Below are 14,060 nucleotides of genomic sequence, written 5' to 3' on the forward strand. Positions count from 1 at the left end.
AAAGTTCTTCGGGTTAACCTTGACCATATATGGAGAAATCCGCTGATGTAAGGAAGGCAAAAAGTCACTAAAATCTCAAATTCTAAACTGTGTGTGTGGAGCAAATTTGTTATTATAAATATCTCTGACATGCATCCATGTTTTTTTTTTTGCATAAAAAGACCCCTTCAAAAGCCAAGAAAAGTTTGCAAATGTGGACAAGCTATGATACAGCAGCAAAAGAGAACATGATACAGGAGGAAATTATTGTTACCTACTCTCTCTCTCTCTCTCACGCACGCGCACCAACACGCGCACACGCATGATGTCACTAGAAGGGGAGTTTGTGAGTCTCCAAAGTGGACCAACACTTCCATTGAATGTCTCCTCTTTCAACAGGACTGCTGCCATGTAGCTCAGAAAGGACACGCCATTGTTTTTGGCGAGCAGGAGTTTCAAGTTCAACAAAATCCGGCTAACGATGGAAACTTAAACGAGAGTCTCGTCCGAAAGAAGAAAACCGAAAGAATGGACGAAGCGAAAAGTGTCCGAGGTCGCCAGGACCGAGACCGAGACCTTCCCTTATAGGGCGGCTCCATGTCCCCCTCCTGCCCGTGCCAGATGCCTACGAAGACGGCCCCAGTGTCCCCAGCTCCCCCCGTACCGCCGAGGAGGCTCCGCGGTCGGGACGGAGGCTCGGGCAGGACGCGGCGGCCCGGGGCTGGAGGAGCGGAAAGGCGGGTGAAGTGTGTCCTTGTGGGGGACGGAGCTGTAGGCAAAACCAGCCTGGTGGTCAGCTACACTACCAACGGTTACCCCACGGAATATGTCCCCACTGCTTTTGACAACTTCTCGGGTAAGATTCTCTTTCTTGTCTCCGTTAAACAGCTGATATAGTTGACTATTGTTTTTAAGGACCAACTGGTAAAACGCTAGTCAAAGATCCTCTTTAAGTGACAAGACCTCTACGCTGTTTTAGGACATACTGTAAAAAAGCTTGTCAGATACCTTGAGAGTTTCTTGTTTTTAGTACTTTTTTCAGACCAATACAGTACATGTACCCTAACCGGAGAAAATCATTTTTGGTTGAAACAACGATGTAAAAAAACAGTACTGTAGTTAATGTCTAATGTATTACTGTCCAAAACAGTGCTGAACTGTAGGTTGGTTGTGTGGGTTGTTAAGTTGAACAAGTTAACTCATGCAATTAATCACAAACATGTCGTGGTCAAAAGTTTACATACACTTGCAAATAATATAATGTCATGGCTGTCTTGAGTTTCCAATAATTTCTACCACTCATATTTTTTTGTGATAGTGATTGGAGCACATACTTGTTTGTCACAAAAAAACATTCATGAAGTTTGGTTATTTTATGAATTTATTATGGGTCTACTGAAAATGTGACCAAATCTGCTGGGTCAAAAGTATGCATACAGCAACATACATCATCAATTTTGGTGACATAGAAACGTTACAATCAAATCAAATTATCAATCAATCAATCAATGTTTATTTATATAGCCCTAAATCACAAGTGTCTCAAAGGGCTGCACAAGCCACAACGACATCCTCGGTACAGAGCCCACATAAGGGCAAGGAAAAACTCACCGCAGTGGGACGTCGATGTGAATGACTATGAGAAACCTTGGAGAGGACCGCATATGTGGGTAACCCCCCACCCCTCTAGGAGAGACCGAATGCAATGGATGTCGAGTGGGTTTGACATAATATTGTGAGAGTCCAGTCCATAGTGGATCCAACATAATAGTGAGAGTCTAGTCCATAGTGGGGCCAGCAGGAAACCATCCCGAGCGGAGACGGGTCAGCAGCACAGAGATGTTCCCAACCGATGCACAGGCGAGCGGTCCACCCCGGGTCCCGACTCTGGATAGCCAGCACTTCATCCATGGCCACCGGACCTGTGTAACTCCCCCTCCACAAGGGAGAGGGGGGAGCAGAGGAGAAAATAAAAGAAACGGCAGATCAACTGGTCTAAAAAAGGGGGTCTATTTAAAGGCTAGAGTATACAAATGAGTTTTAAGATGGGACTTAAATGCTTCTACTGAGGTAGCATCTCTAACTGTTACCGGGAGGGCATTCCATAGTACTGGAGCCCAAATAGAAAACGCTCTATAGCCCGCAGACTTTTTTTGGGCTCTGGGAATCACTAATAAGCCAGAGTTCTTTGAACGCAGATTTCTTGCCGGGACATATGGTACAATACAATCAGCAAGATAGGCTGGAGCTAGACCGTGTAGTATTTTATACGTAAGTAGTAAAACCTTAAAGTCACATCTTAAGTGCACAGGAAGCCAGTGCAGGTGAGCCAGTATAGGCGTAATATGATCAAACTTTCTTGTTCTTGTCAAAAGTCTAGCAGCCGCATTTTGTACCAACTGTAATCTTTTATTGCTAGACATAGGGAGACCCGAAAATAATACGTTACAGTAATCGAGACGAGACGTAACGAACGCATGAATAATGATCTCAGCGTCGCTAGTGGATAAAATAGAACACATTTTAGCGATATTACGGAGATGAAAGAAGGCCGTTTTAGTAACACTCTTAATGTGTGACTCAAACGAGAGAGTTGGGTCGAAGATAATACCCAGATTCTTTACAGTCGCTTTGTGTAATTGTTTGGTTGTCAAATGTTACGGTGGTATTATTAAATAAATGTCGGTGTCTAGCAGAACCGATAATCAGCATTTATTAGCTTCATGGCATGGCTTCTCAACTTCATGTGAGTGATTATGATTGACGACACCTGTTGACTTCTCTGAGCCCATTTAAATAGGGCTCATGTGATGCAGTCATTAGACTCGGTTACAAACGCGACAATGGAAAAGTCGAAAGAACTCAGCACAGATATGAAAAACTAATCATTGACTTGAACAAGTCAGGAAAGTCACTTGGAGCCATTTCAAAGTAGCTTAAGGTCCCAAGAGCAACTGTGCAGACAATTGTTCGTAAGTATAAAGTGCATGGCACAGTTTTGTCACTGCCACAATCAGGAAGAAAACGCAAGCTATCACCTGCTGCTGAGAGAAAATTGGTCAGAATGATCAAGAGTAGAGATGTTCGATAATATCGGACTGCCGATAATATCGGACTGCCGATATTATCGGCCGATAAATGCTTTAAAATGTAATATCGGAAATTATCGGTGTCGGTTTCAAAATTATCGGTATCTGTTTCAAAAAGTAAAATTTATGACTTTTTAAAACGCCGCTGTGTACACTGACGTAAGGAGAAATACAGAGCGCCAATAAACCTTAAAGGAACTGCCTTTGCGTGCCGGCCCAGTCACATAATATCTACAGCTTTTCACACACACAAGTGAATGCAAGGCATACTTGGTCAAAGCCATACAGGTCACACTGAGGGTGGCCGTATAAACAACTTTAACAATGTTACAAATATGCGCCACACTGTGAACCCACACCAAACAAGAATGACAAATACATTTCGGGAGAACATCCGCACCGTAACACAATATAAACACAACAGAACAAATACCCAGAACCCCTTGCAGCACTAACTCTTCCGGGACGCTACAATATACCACTTTATACTACTTTATATTAGAAATGGCAACAGCGGAGGATGAATGTCCCATAACAAGAAGATAGAGAAAAAGAAGAAGCTAGAGAAAAAGAAGAAGCTTATCGACTATAAAAGCGGACCGGCAACATTTTTTCAGGACTTATGTAGATCCCAAATACAGATCAGCAGGTACCAGTAGGTAAGAAAAGTTGCTTTTGCATAATATTGCAAAACAAAACGTCAGATAATATGTTTTACCTTATACACACATACACATAATAATACTCTTATGTTGAAGCACAGTACAATCCATCAAGTGGTGCGGCTTCATAGCTTACCAAAGTCGTACTAAAACATTTTGATAGATTTTTGAGCGGTGTGTGTGTAATGTTCTATATTTTCTATATAAAATGTTGGTGTTGTTTACTTGAGTCATATTGCAGTCTACACGTATCTCTTGTGTGTGACTGCCATCATAGTGCAGTCTACACGTATCTCTTATGTTTGACTGCCATCTACTGGTCACACTTATCATTTCACCATGTACCATATGAAATAGCTTTGAGGTCGGTAAGCAAAACCAGAATTATTCCGTACATTAGGCGCACTGTCGAGTTTCGAGGGGAAAAAAAGGATTTTAAGTGCGCCTTATAGTCCAGAAAATACGGTATAGTGTATATATAAACTTTTTTTTTTTTAATTCCTTATTAATTTCAAATTGTCAGCTTTTTGTCATTACATGATGCCTTTATCATTATTTTTATTTATTTACATTTATATGTACATGCAGATGCTGTATCAGGACAGATCCATTAAGAATTTGAGCAGAAATATGTCGTATAGGAATTAACAATACACAATAACACATTAACAAAATGCTGTGTCACATGAATGGTTTTTAAAGTAATACTTTTGTGACATTAAAAAAACGCAAGTAATGTAAAAAAAACATGGCGTTTACTTTTTGATATCAATATAAAATTTAAAGCTGTTTGGCTAATGAAGATGAAGTCTAATAAACAAGCTTTGTTCTTCTCCAACAACTCCTCCTTGTGGTTCAGTGCAACAGTTTGGCCAACAAAAATAAACAGGAGTGACACCTCTCACATCGAATACACAATCTTCACAGCCTATGTTCAATTCAATGAGATGACAAAACATTTGAGCTAGTATTGATGTTATTTGAACACTGACAGTTTGCAGTTAAATAAAGGACGAGTGACCATCCCAGTAAACAAACTAAAGACTTTATAAACACGTTGTGACAACGTTCATGACACATCGCCTGCTGCATGTTTCCTCACGTCATTAACTCTCAGTCACAGCAACTGATGGATGCTGTATTGAGAAAATAAAAGCAACATCAAATTGTTTTCTCCTTCGCTGTATACTTTTAGTGTGGGGACAAGTGTCTGTCTCCAATATTGTCCACACCTGTCTCCATCTAAACACAGCAGTGTGTTCTTAAACGCACGGCGGGAAGCGAGGGAAAATGACGTTAAACCAAGAGCTTGTCTCCGTTTACTCTGAGGGGAAATCTCCAGAGCAAAGTCCGTGAAGTTAGTCTGACGGGATTACCAAGCCAAACAACGCCAGTGCGTATGCGCCTGACTTTGTGTTGCCAAAAATGCAATAATAAATGACGGGTTTTTGGTCATTAAAAAATTAGACGGTATTACAAACCTTAGGGGATTTTATCGCAAATTATCATTATACCGTTTACCGTTACATCTCTCGTCCATTTAGAAGTAAAAAGTCAAGGGCGGTCACGGCATGTTTTTGCTGTCGATGTCGGTCAACTTTTTAGGGCATTACGGCAAGTGACAAAAATACTTTTGTCGCAGTTGCCGTGGTTAAATTCGAGCCCTACACACTAGAGATGCGCGGATAGGCAATTTATTTCATCCGCAACCGCGTCAGAAAGTCGTCAACCATCCGCCATCCACCCGATGTAACGTTTGATCAGAACTGCACCCGCCCGCCATCCGCCCGTTGTTATATATCTAATATTAATTAAAAAAAAAAAAAAAGGGTGAAAACTACGCGAATTGCACCTTGTGCAGACAAGATTTTTCGATCGGACACGGAGGAATTAGCGATGTAAAAGACCACGTTGGGACAAAAAAACACAAGTCTAATGCCGTTGCTAGCGATACAAGTGGAAAACTTTCAACGTTTTTCGTCGCCCAAACAGATTCTTTGGATGTGATAAATGCCGAAGTTTTATTTACGGAGGCAATAATTGAGCATGGACTTCCAATCGCACTGGCTGATCACATGGGACAGTTAATAATGTAATGCAACCTTTAAAAATCATTACGCGGTGATTGCGATCCCAAAAATAAACTTTTCTTGCATGATAATGTCCAGAAAAATTTGCTTTATATTACTATAGAGTCCTTTTAACGAATGAGTTTGATGGTTTATCACAAACCTTAAATGAAATTCCATGGCCACCGTCCTGCTCTCTATATCAACCAGGGTGAGCCCCACCCCTTTCGTGAGCGCACTGCGAAAGCGGACGAGGCGGGGTGTCGGTGCGGTGGGCGCGGTAGTGACCCTGGACGTGCGTCGGGCCCTTCTCGCGGATCGCCTCAGCTACGGCTCCCGGTGGGGCCCTCTCGGGGGAAGGGGCCTCGGTCCCGGACCCCGGCGAGGCGTCCCTTCTCCGCTCCGTAAAAGTGTCCATCTCTTTTCTTTTTTTTTCTTCTGTTGTGGCATATGCAGCAGGTGCCTGCTCGTTTTTCGTATGTGGGTAACAACATTTAACTATGTATATATATTTCCGAATTGGTTTAACTGCCACCCGCAAAAAAAATAAAAAAATAAAAAAAATATCTAATTAATCCGCCCGACCCGACCCGCGAGTGGATAAAATCTTATTGTTTTTAATTTCATCCGCCCGATCCGCGGATAATCCGCGGACTCCGCGGTTGTGTCCGCAAACCGCGCATCTCTACTACACACATATATATATATATATATATATATATATATAAATTAAGTCCAAAAAACGGAAATTAATACCGCTTACGCCAGTAGCCAAAAGAGGAGCTTTGTAGACATATTATTGATATTATCCATCCATCCATTTTCTACCGCTTATTCCCTTCGGGGTCGCGGGGGGCGCTGGAGCCTATTAATAGTACACATTTATAATATATAATAATAATAGCAATATATTCCATCCATTTTCTACCGCTTGTCCCTTTCGGGGTCGCGGGGGGGTGCTGGAGCCTATCTCAGCTGCATTCGGGCGGTAGGCGGGGTACACCCCGAACAAGTCGCCACCTAATCGCAGGATGCACTAACCTCTGTTCCACCGTGCTGCCACTAGCAATATATTAACAATATACAATATAATCATAATATAATTAAAAGGGAATAAGCGGTAGAAAATGGATGGATGGATAATAGTAATATACAATTTAACAATTAATGATGTATAAATAATCGATTTACAATCGAATCTTAGCCTCTGAATCGTAATCGAATCGTGAGGTGCCCAAAGAGTCCCACCTCTCACTGCTACCAGTGATTACATTTTCCTGAGGGAACTCTCCTGAAGGAATCAATAAAATACTATCCATCTATCTATCTTGTTTCCTTATTTAAAACAAACAAACAAACAAAAAATAAATATAAGAAGCCATTAATTTCTACAGCTTTTTGAAAGGAACAGCTCCTCAAGATACAGCTCCTTTCAAAGAGGCGCAAATTCCATATTTAGTGAGGAGATTCTGATTGGTGTGCTCTGCAGCAAATGTCTCTCCAAAATGAACCCCAACGAGACTTAAAATAAAACTGATAGCAAATTTCAAACAAATAAATGGCGTACATTCAAGTAAAACATAAAACATGTTTGCGTATGACATTCTGGCAATAAAAAAATATTGGTGTCTTTTTTAAAGTTTATTTAAATTATGAAAGCAAGACATTTACTGTGACTAATCATGATTAAATACAATTTAAAAGTGTGAATCAGAAAGTGCCTGTTACTGCCAACATATTTAGTTGCATTCTTTAATTTTGCTTGATGATTCTTTGTGTTAAGTGAAAAACAATATTATTTCAAATAAAATGTTTAATTCATTAAAAACTAAAATTGATTTGCTGTACACTTTGGAGCTTTAAACTGTGTGTACTGGATACACAATTTTACCCCGGTCTTAAAATGTTGTGTCCACTAACATTAAGTATTTATATTTTGCTTAGGGCTGGATTTTAACCAGAGCATTAAAATGCAAAAAGAAGACAGGAGAACTGCATTTCAACTATCAACAAAAGTTTTAGGCCATAGCCTTTAATTGTGAAATTCTGCAGCAAAGTCTGGCTTTAAAGGGGACCTATAATTATTTTATTCTACAGTAACACACTACCTTTTGGTCTAGATAATATGTATTGGATATGCTTTAGTGCAAACTTTGCTCTACAGTCGCTTTTTTATAACCCGCTCTCTGCGTATGTCTGCACAATGTTCGTTTGTGGAGGTGTTCCCTTAAGATTGCATATGAACCCATGTACGCCTCCCCCTCTCAAATTTGATCACAATGTATCCTTTGAAAATGTATGCTCTGTATATGGAGAAGACAAATATCAACACAATTTTTTAAATCAACACAGAATTTATCTCACTCCATGTTGCATGCCACCATTAGATGAAAACCATACATTATCCTACCTAATCTTATGGTCCCTCAATCCAAGTAGAAACGTCACTTTTCTCGTTGGAGTTTAGCGAATAATCCAGCTTTGTAGTGACCCATCTTGAGTAAACAGTCCTGTTTAAAATGTTAGATAAACGCATAAATATTTATTTTATAGACATCAGAGGTGATTAGACGAGAGGAATGACACACAAGGCTTCAGGTAGCAACCATTACATTCTTACAGCCTGAAGCAGACTGGCGGATAGCATGTACCAGTGATTCTCAAACTGTGGTAGTGTACCACTGGTGGTACGTGGACTCCATCTAGTGGTACGGCAAAAAATCACTTGATTGAAGTTTTATTTTCCTATATTCAAACACAGTGTTACTGTTCAAACTGCGGGTAATGTTACAGTGGCCAAAATATTAAATATACTTGTTAAATAAAACATCTGCCTTGTTTTAATGAATACTTAGGCCTACTACACTACTGTAGTTTAATGTTGGTAATTATGGTGCTACTTGTAGAGCCACATTTTTTCTAAGCTTGTACTTGGTGAATAAAGTTTGAAAATCACTGGCCAAATAAGTGTGTCCACCACACAGTGACCTAACACTGTTAAAATAAGACTGCAAAACACAGTGTTCAGAGGCATCCAAAACTGTGTGCAAGCTCACTCCCAAATGCATGAACCTTATGATTTGATGCTTTGGCATTTTTAACACGAGTATCTGACATTGTAACATTTATAAGTCAGAAAAGAGGAAAATAGGTATTGGTTCCACCATTCACACTGTCATGACCTTTTGATGGTAAAGGCAAAAATGTTTTCTGCCTTTTTTCTTACTTACAATCTGCTTATTATCCACTGGTGCAAAATATCTTAATATTTTTTGTGCATATTTGTGTGTTTAGCAGTGGTATCAGTAGACGGGCAGCCAGTGAAACTTCAGCTCTGTGACACAGCTGGGCAGGTAAGGGATCTCAAAACAAACACACACAAACACAAACACTGCACTACTTCCTGTTGCTGCTTTGTTGGTAATCCCCACAATGTCCCTGAGGAAACGACTTGTCTGCCCTCGCTTTGTTTTCTCAGCTCCTTCTAGTGAAGCGTTAAAATCGATTATGCATTGAAATAATTCAACAAATGTGTTAAATGTTCTAATATCAGTTGGAAAATCAAGAATATTTGGAGCTTTTTTCAGGAAACCAGCTGATTATGTGTGTGTGCTTTTGCCAGGAAATTATTCTCTGGACTCACATTTGCAGCTGTTTTCCTGACATCAAGTATCAAATAGCATCACAGTGTGCCAAGTTTTCACTGTGATTAGCTCTAAGAGGAGTTGAGCTCATCTTTGCTTATCAGTGGGATCCCGTGTGAGGACAGAGAGAGATATTTAAGCCTGTCAATAGATAGATTACCAATAGTTCCTTTCTCAAATCCCAAAGGTCATCACGTCTTCTTCCTCTCCTTGTCTAAACAACACACAAAAGTACTCCTCCACTTCAACCTCTCAGTGATGCTGTCTGGTTGTCTCCTCCCCCGCACAGGATGAGTTTGACAGGCTGCGTCCGCTCTGTTACACCAGCGCGGACGTCTTCCTGCTGTGCTTCAGCGTGGTCAGTCCCGTCTCCTTCCAGAACGTCCCCGAGAAGTGGGTTTCCGAGATACGGAGGCACACCCCCTTCGCACCGCTCGTCCTTGTTGGGACTCAGTGCGATCTCAGAGAAGATGTCAAGGTCGGAACAACGCCTTTCATTTCACGCCAGTCACTGAATTTACTAGTTAATGTGTAGTGTTCAGAACTAGGAATAGCATTTACTAAATTAATGAATGAATGAGATGTTATTATTTTCAAGGTGCACTATTTGGGTGAGCTGGAACCTAACCCAGCTGACTTCAGGCGAGAGGCAGGGTACCATAATCGTTACAAAGTCTAGTCAGAACATTGTCATAGTACAGTAAACCCTCGCTGTTAATTGGTTTCAGGCCTGACCGCAGGTGGAATTCTTAAATATAAATCAAATATTTTCATAATTAGAGTATAATAAAACCTGTTAAACATCTTCTACATGCAGTTTTTAACATTATCAGAGCCCTCGAGACATGAAATGGCACCCACATCAGTACTTTTACACTCTTTTAATCCAATATAGTAATGCTACCTAAGGTTAGACTAATCAGTAGCCTTTATATTGAATAGCGCACTTTGATTTGTTTGGTCTCACCTAATGGCCAATGCTACTAAAGTATTGATATATTTGGTTCATTTGGCTATTTTTATGCTTAAACAGGCTTAATTTAGGCCACAAATACATGGAACAGTGGTGTAAAACTCATTTGCACAGAGGGACAAAATTAGATCCCAGGATTAACAATTATACCCTGTTTTCTACCAGCAAAGTACTCAAAGCACTTTGGCACTAGTACCACGTTCACCTACTGATGACGCTTCATCACAAGCAATTAGGGGCTCAGTGCCTTGCTCAAGAATACTTCGACATGGTCACACAGAGTTGTTATGCGCCAGTCATCTGTAGTTACTTTTTCTGACTAGGACCAAATGCGCATGACAGCTGGCAAAGATGTTTTCATGTGGACAGATATTTTTTTAACTCCACTTGCATAGATTTACCTTTTATGTTGTCGAGGAAATGTGCATTTTTGAAAATATCTGAGTCTGTTTTTGTTCGTTCCTGCTTGAAGAGTTCTATTTCCCGACAGTCCTTTAATGTATCATGACTGGTGATTGGATAAGCGCGGGTAAGACTTGGAGAAGGTCAAGTGTGTGTGTGCTTTCAGAGAGACGGCTGTGGCTTGGATGTTCGTTTTTGATAAAATTATTTTTGATCGACCACTTCCTCGTCATCCTTTTCACATCCTGGCAAAAGTTATTACCGTATTTTTTTGACGATAAGTCGCAGTTTATTTCATAGTTTGGCCGGGGGTGCGACTTATACTCAGGAGCGACTTATGTGTGAAATTATTAACACATTACCGTAAAATATCAAATAATATTATTTAGCTCATTCAAGTAAGAGACTAGACGTATAAGATTTCATCGGATTTAGCGATTAGGAGTGACAGATTGTTTGGTAAACGTATAGCATGTTCTATATGTTATAGTTATTTGAATGACTCTTACCATAATATGTTACGTTAACATACCAGGCACGTTCTCAGTTGGTTATTTATGCGTCATATAACATACACTTATTCAGCCTGTTGTTCACTATTCTTTATTTATTTTAAATTACCTTTCAAATGTCTATTCTTGGTGTTGGGTTTTATCAAATAAATTTCCCCCAAAAATGTGACTTATACTCCAGTGCGACTTATATATGTTTTTTTCCTTCTTTATTATGCATTTTCGGCAGGTGCGACTTATACTCCGGTGCGACTTATACTCCGAAAAATACGGTATATTTTATAAGCACACAAAAACATCAGGAGTGAGATCTGTAACTTCAGTCGGGATGTTGTTAGACAAGAGGAAGAGTTGGAAAGTCTGAGGAGGTCTTTCCCATCATGCCTTGCAGTTTAATAGTTATAGTTAATCATGTCAAGTTCAACTCTAATCTGGTACCCTTTGTAAAAATGGTTATTAATACCTACTGTGGCCTATGTATCGGGAAGCGGAAATGTATGTGGAAAAACGTTAGTAATGCTAATGAAAGTGCAGCGTCCTAATTTACACAAGCTTGTCGTGTTTATTTTGATATGAAATTCCACCTGTGACCCTGGGTCGGGAGTTTTACATCTGACATGTAGAACAGGCTTTAAAAAAATCTGCAATAGAAGTAATTGCCGCAAACTTTGAAGTGCCATGTTGCGATGAACGCCTGTATTTGAAATGTTGTAGCAAACCAATATCAGCGACCAAAGTCTACCACAGCCGATAACATTAAATCAGCATTGTCATGTATCTGCATACAATACATCTACACATCTTTGGTCCACTGTCTTCATTTGAGCCACACCGAGCAAATCTACAAGTAAGATCAGGAAATTCTCATTCTCTCGGATGAGAGGCAAAACGTTTTCTAAGACAAACTGAACAGTCCAGGTTCGATCATTTGAATGCCTTGAGAATACATTAACATGGATGAATGAGAATATCCTTAAATATATCCTATCTGTATTAATGGTTAGAATTTGTACACATAATAGATCATACGACTAGTGTGTTTACGTCTTTGCAGATTCTAATAGACCTGGCTAAGTACAGAGAGAGGCCAGTGGACCCAGTGGATGCCAGGGAGTGCGCGGCTGAGATTGGTGCTGTGGCCTACGTGGAGTGCTCGTCCTTAACCCAGAAGAACCTGAAAGAAGTATTCGACACGGCCATAATGGCCAGCCTGCAGAACCTCAGCTCGCAGAAGCACTTGAGAGGGAAACAGAAGCGTCGAGCAAAGCAAAGGCAGACGCCTGACAAGATGAAGAGTTTATCCAAGTCGTGGTGGAAAAGGTACTGCTGTGTGGTGTAAAGGGCCTGGAGTACGGAGTTTGGGTCATCCTTAACTTTGACTGCAACCTGGACTGTCTGGTCTGGTTGCGCAGAACTTCTCCTGGAGTCTTGTTGAGAAACCAAATATATATTTGTCTTACCATGGAAAACGTTTATCAATCAGAAGACTTTAGCAAACTTGTGTCCGAGATTTAACCAGACTGATCCGTGATCAGACTGGAGAACTTTTGTTGGAATTCACTGGTCGTGCTTGGACCAGAAGAAGAATGGATAAAAAGAACAGAAAGTGGAACATTTGTAATCTGTGTTAGAAGAGTGTGCGCTCAATTTTCTTTGTCTGTTGCCTTACTTCATGTCAGATTTGGTCCAAAGCCACTTGGACAAGAACACCTCATTTCAACCCAGCACTATGATTCAATTTAGTTTGGTATGGTACACCGTTTTTTTCCATTTCCGTTGTAACCTGTCCCAAAATGCCTTCCCGCTTTCAAAGGGGTACTGGTCGCAATGGTACTGTACAGTGTTTTTGATCAAATTATGTCCACTGATTGAACAACAGACGATAATCGAAAGAAAACAAAAAGCTCCATTTAAAAAAAGAGTATAGATCACGTTAGAAAGAGAAAAGCTGTTCGTCAGTACATAGCACCGCATCATGTTTTACAAAGCGTTCAGCCAACGCAGTTATCGCCATTCCACTTACATTATCAATTCTGTGGTGGAAACGGTACAACTTGGTGACGGCTCCACTTTTGGTTCACCAGCCCTCTTTTCACTCTTAGATAATATTTAATTGTTTGCACAGTCTGACTTAAAAAAAACACCAAATCAAATTTAAGAAGAAAAAAAATTATATATATATATATATATATATATATATATATATATATATATATATATATATATATATATATATATATATATATATATATATATATATATATATATATATGCCAATTCCAGTGCCAATATGCTCCAATTCCTGTGAAGACGTTGGACCCACATGTCTAACAATAAGAGTTTCTATGAGTGTGTCACATGACCACCAGCACAATGTTGTCATGTGATGTATAGTTACTCCCGCTAAACTTAGACTCCGAAGTAGACTTCAAACCATCCAAAGAATGTGTACGTGATGTGTTAGCCACTTTTCCTGACATAAGTCAACCGGAAGAAGCTCAATACTACAATGCTAAAAGCAAGCGTAGCAAAGGCAGTGAATCTAACGCTGCTGCCACTGTCACAAATTCAACATTACATCACTAGTCCCTTACATTTTTCATGTACTCGCCACTGAGATGAAACCTAAGTGATAAAAATCAAAGTTTGTACCAGGAAGTTATATGTACTGCCTCATCTGCACCGAGGAACTACACACAATGGCGTCTAGTCGCGATAACAGCCAATCTC

The 14,060-nt window shown here is 40.1% G+C and overlaps 1 protein-coding gene across 1 annotated transcript; it reads left to right on the forward strand.

Moving 5' to 3' along the window:
• Positions 1 to 350: 350 nt before the first annotated feature.
• rhoua (ras homolog family member Ua) lies at positions 351 to 13,530 on the forward strand. Its single transcript, XM_061963533.1, has 4 exons — positions 351 to 835; positions 9,094 to 9,152; positions 9,733 to 9,921; positions 12,385 to 13,530. Exons 1-4 carry the CDS (start codon positions 577 to 579, stop codon positions 12,667 to 12,669), a joined length of 792 nt encoding a protein of 263 aa, XP_061819517.1. The 5' UTR covers positions 351 to 576; the 3' UTR covers positions 12,670 to 13,530.
• Positions 13,531 to 14,060: the final 530 nt, after the last annotated feature.

Source organism: Nerophis lumbriciformis, linkage group LG06, assembly GCF_033978685.3.
Source record: "Nerophis lumbriciformis linkage group LG06, RoL_Nlum_v2.1, whole genome shotgun sequence".
NCBI lineage: Eukaryota > Metazoa > Chordata > Actinopteri > Syngnathiformes > Syngnathidae > Nerophis > Nerophis lumbriciformis.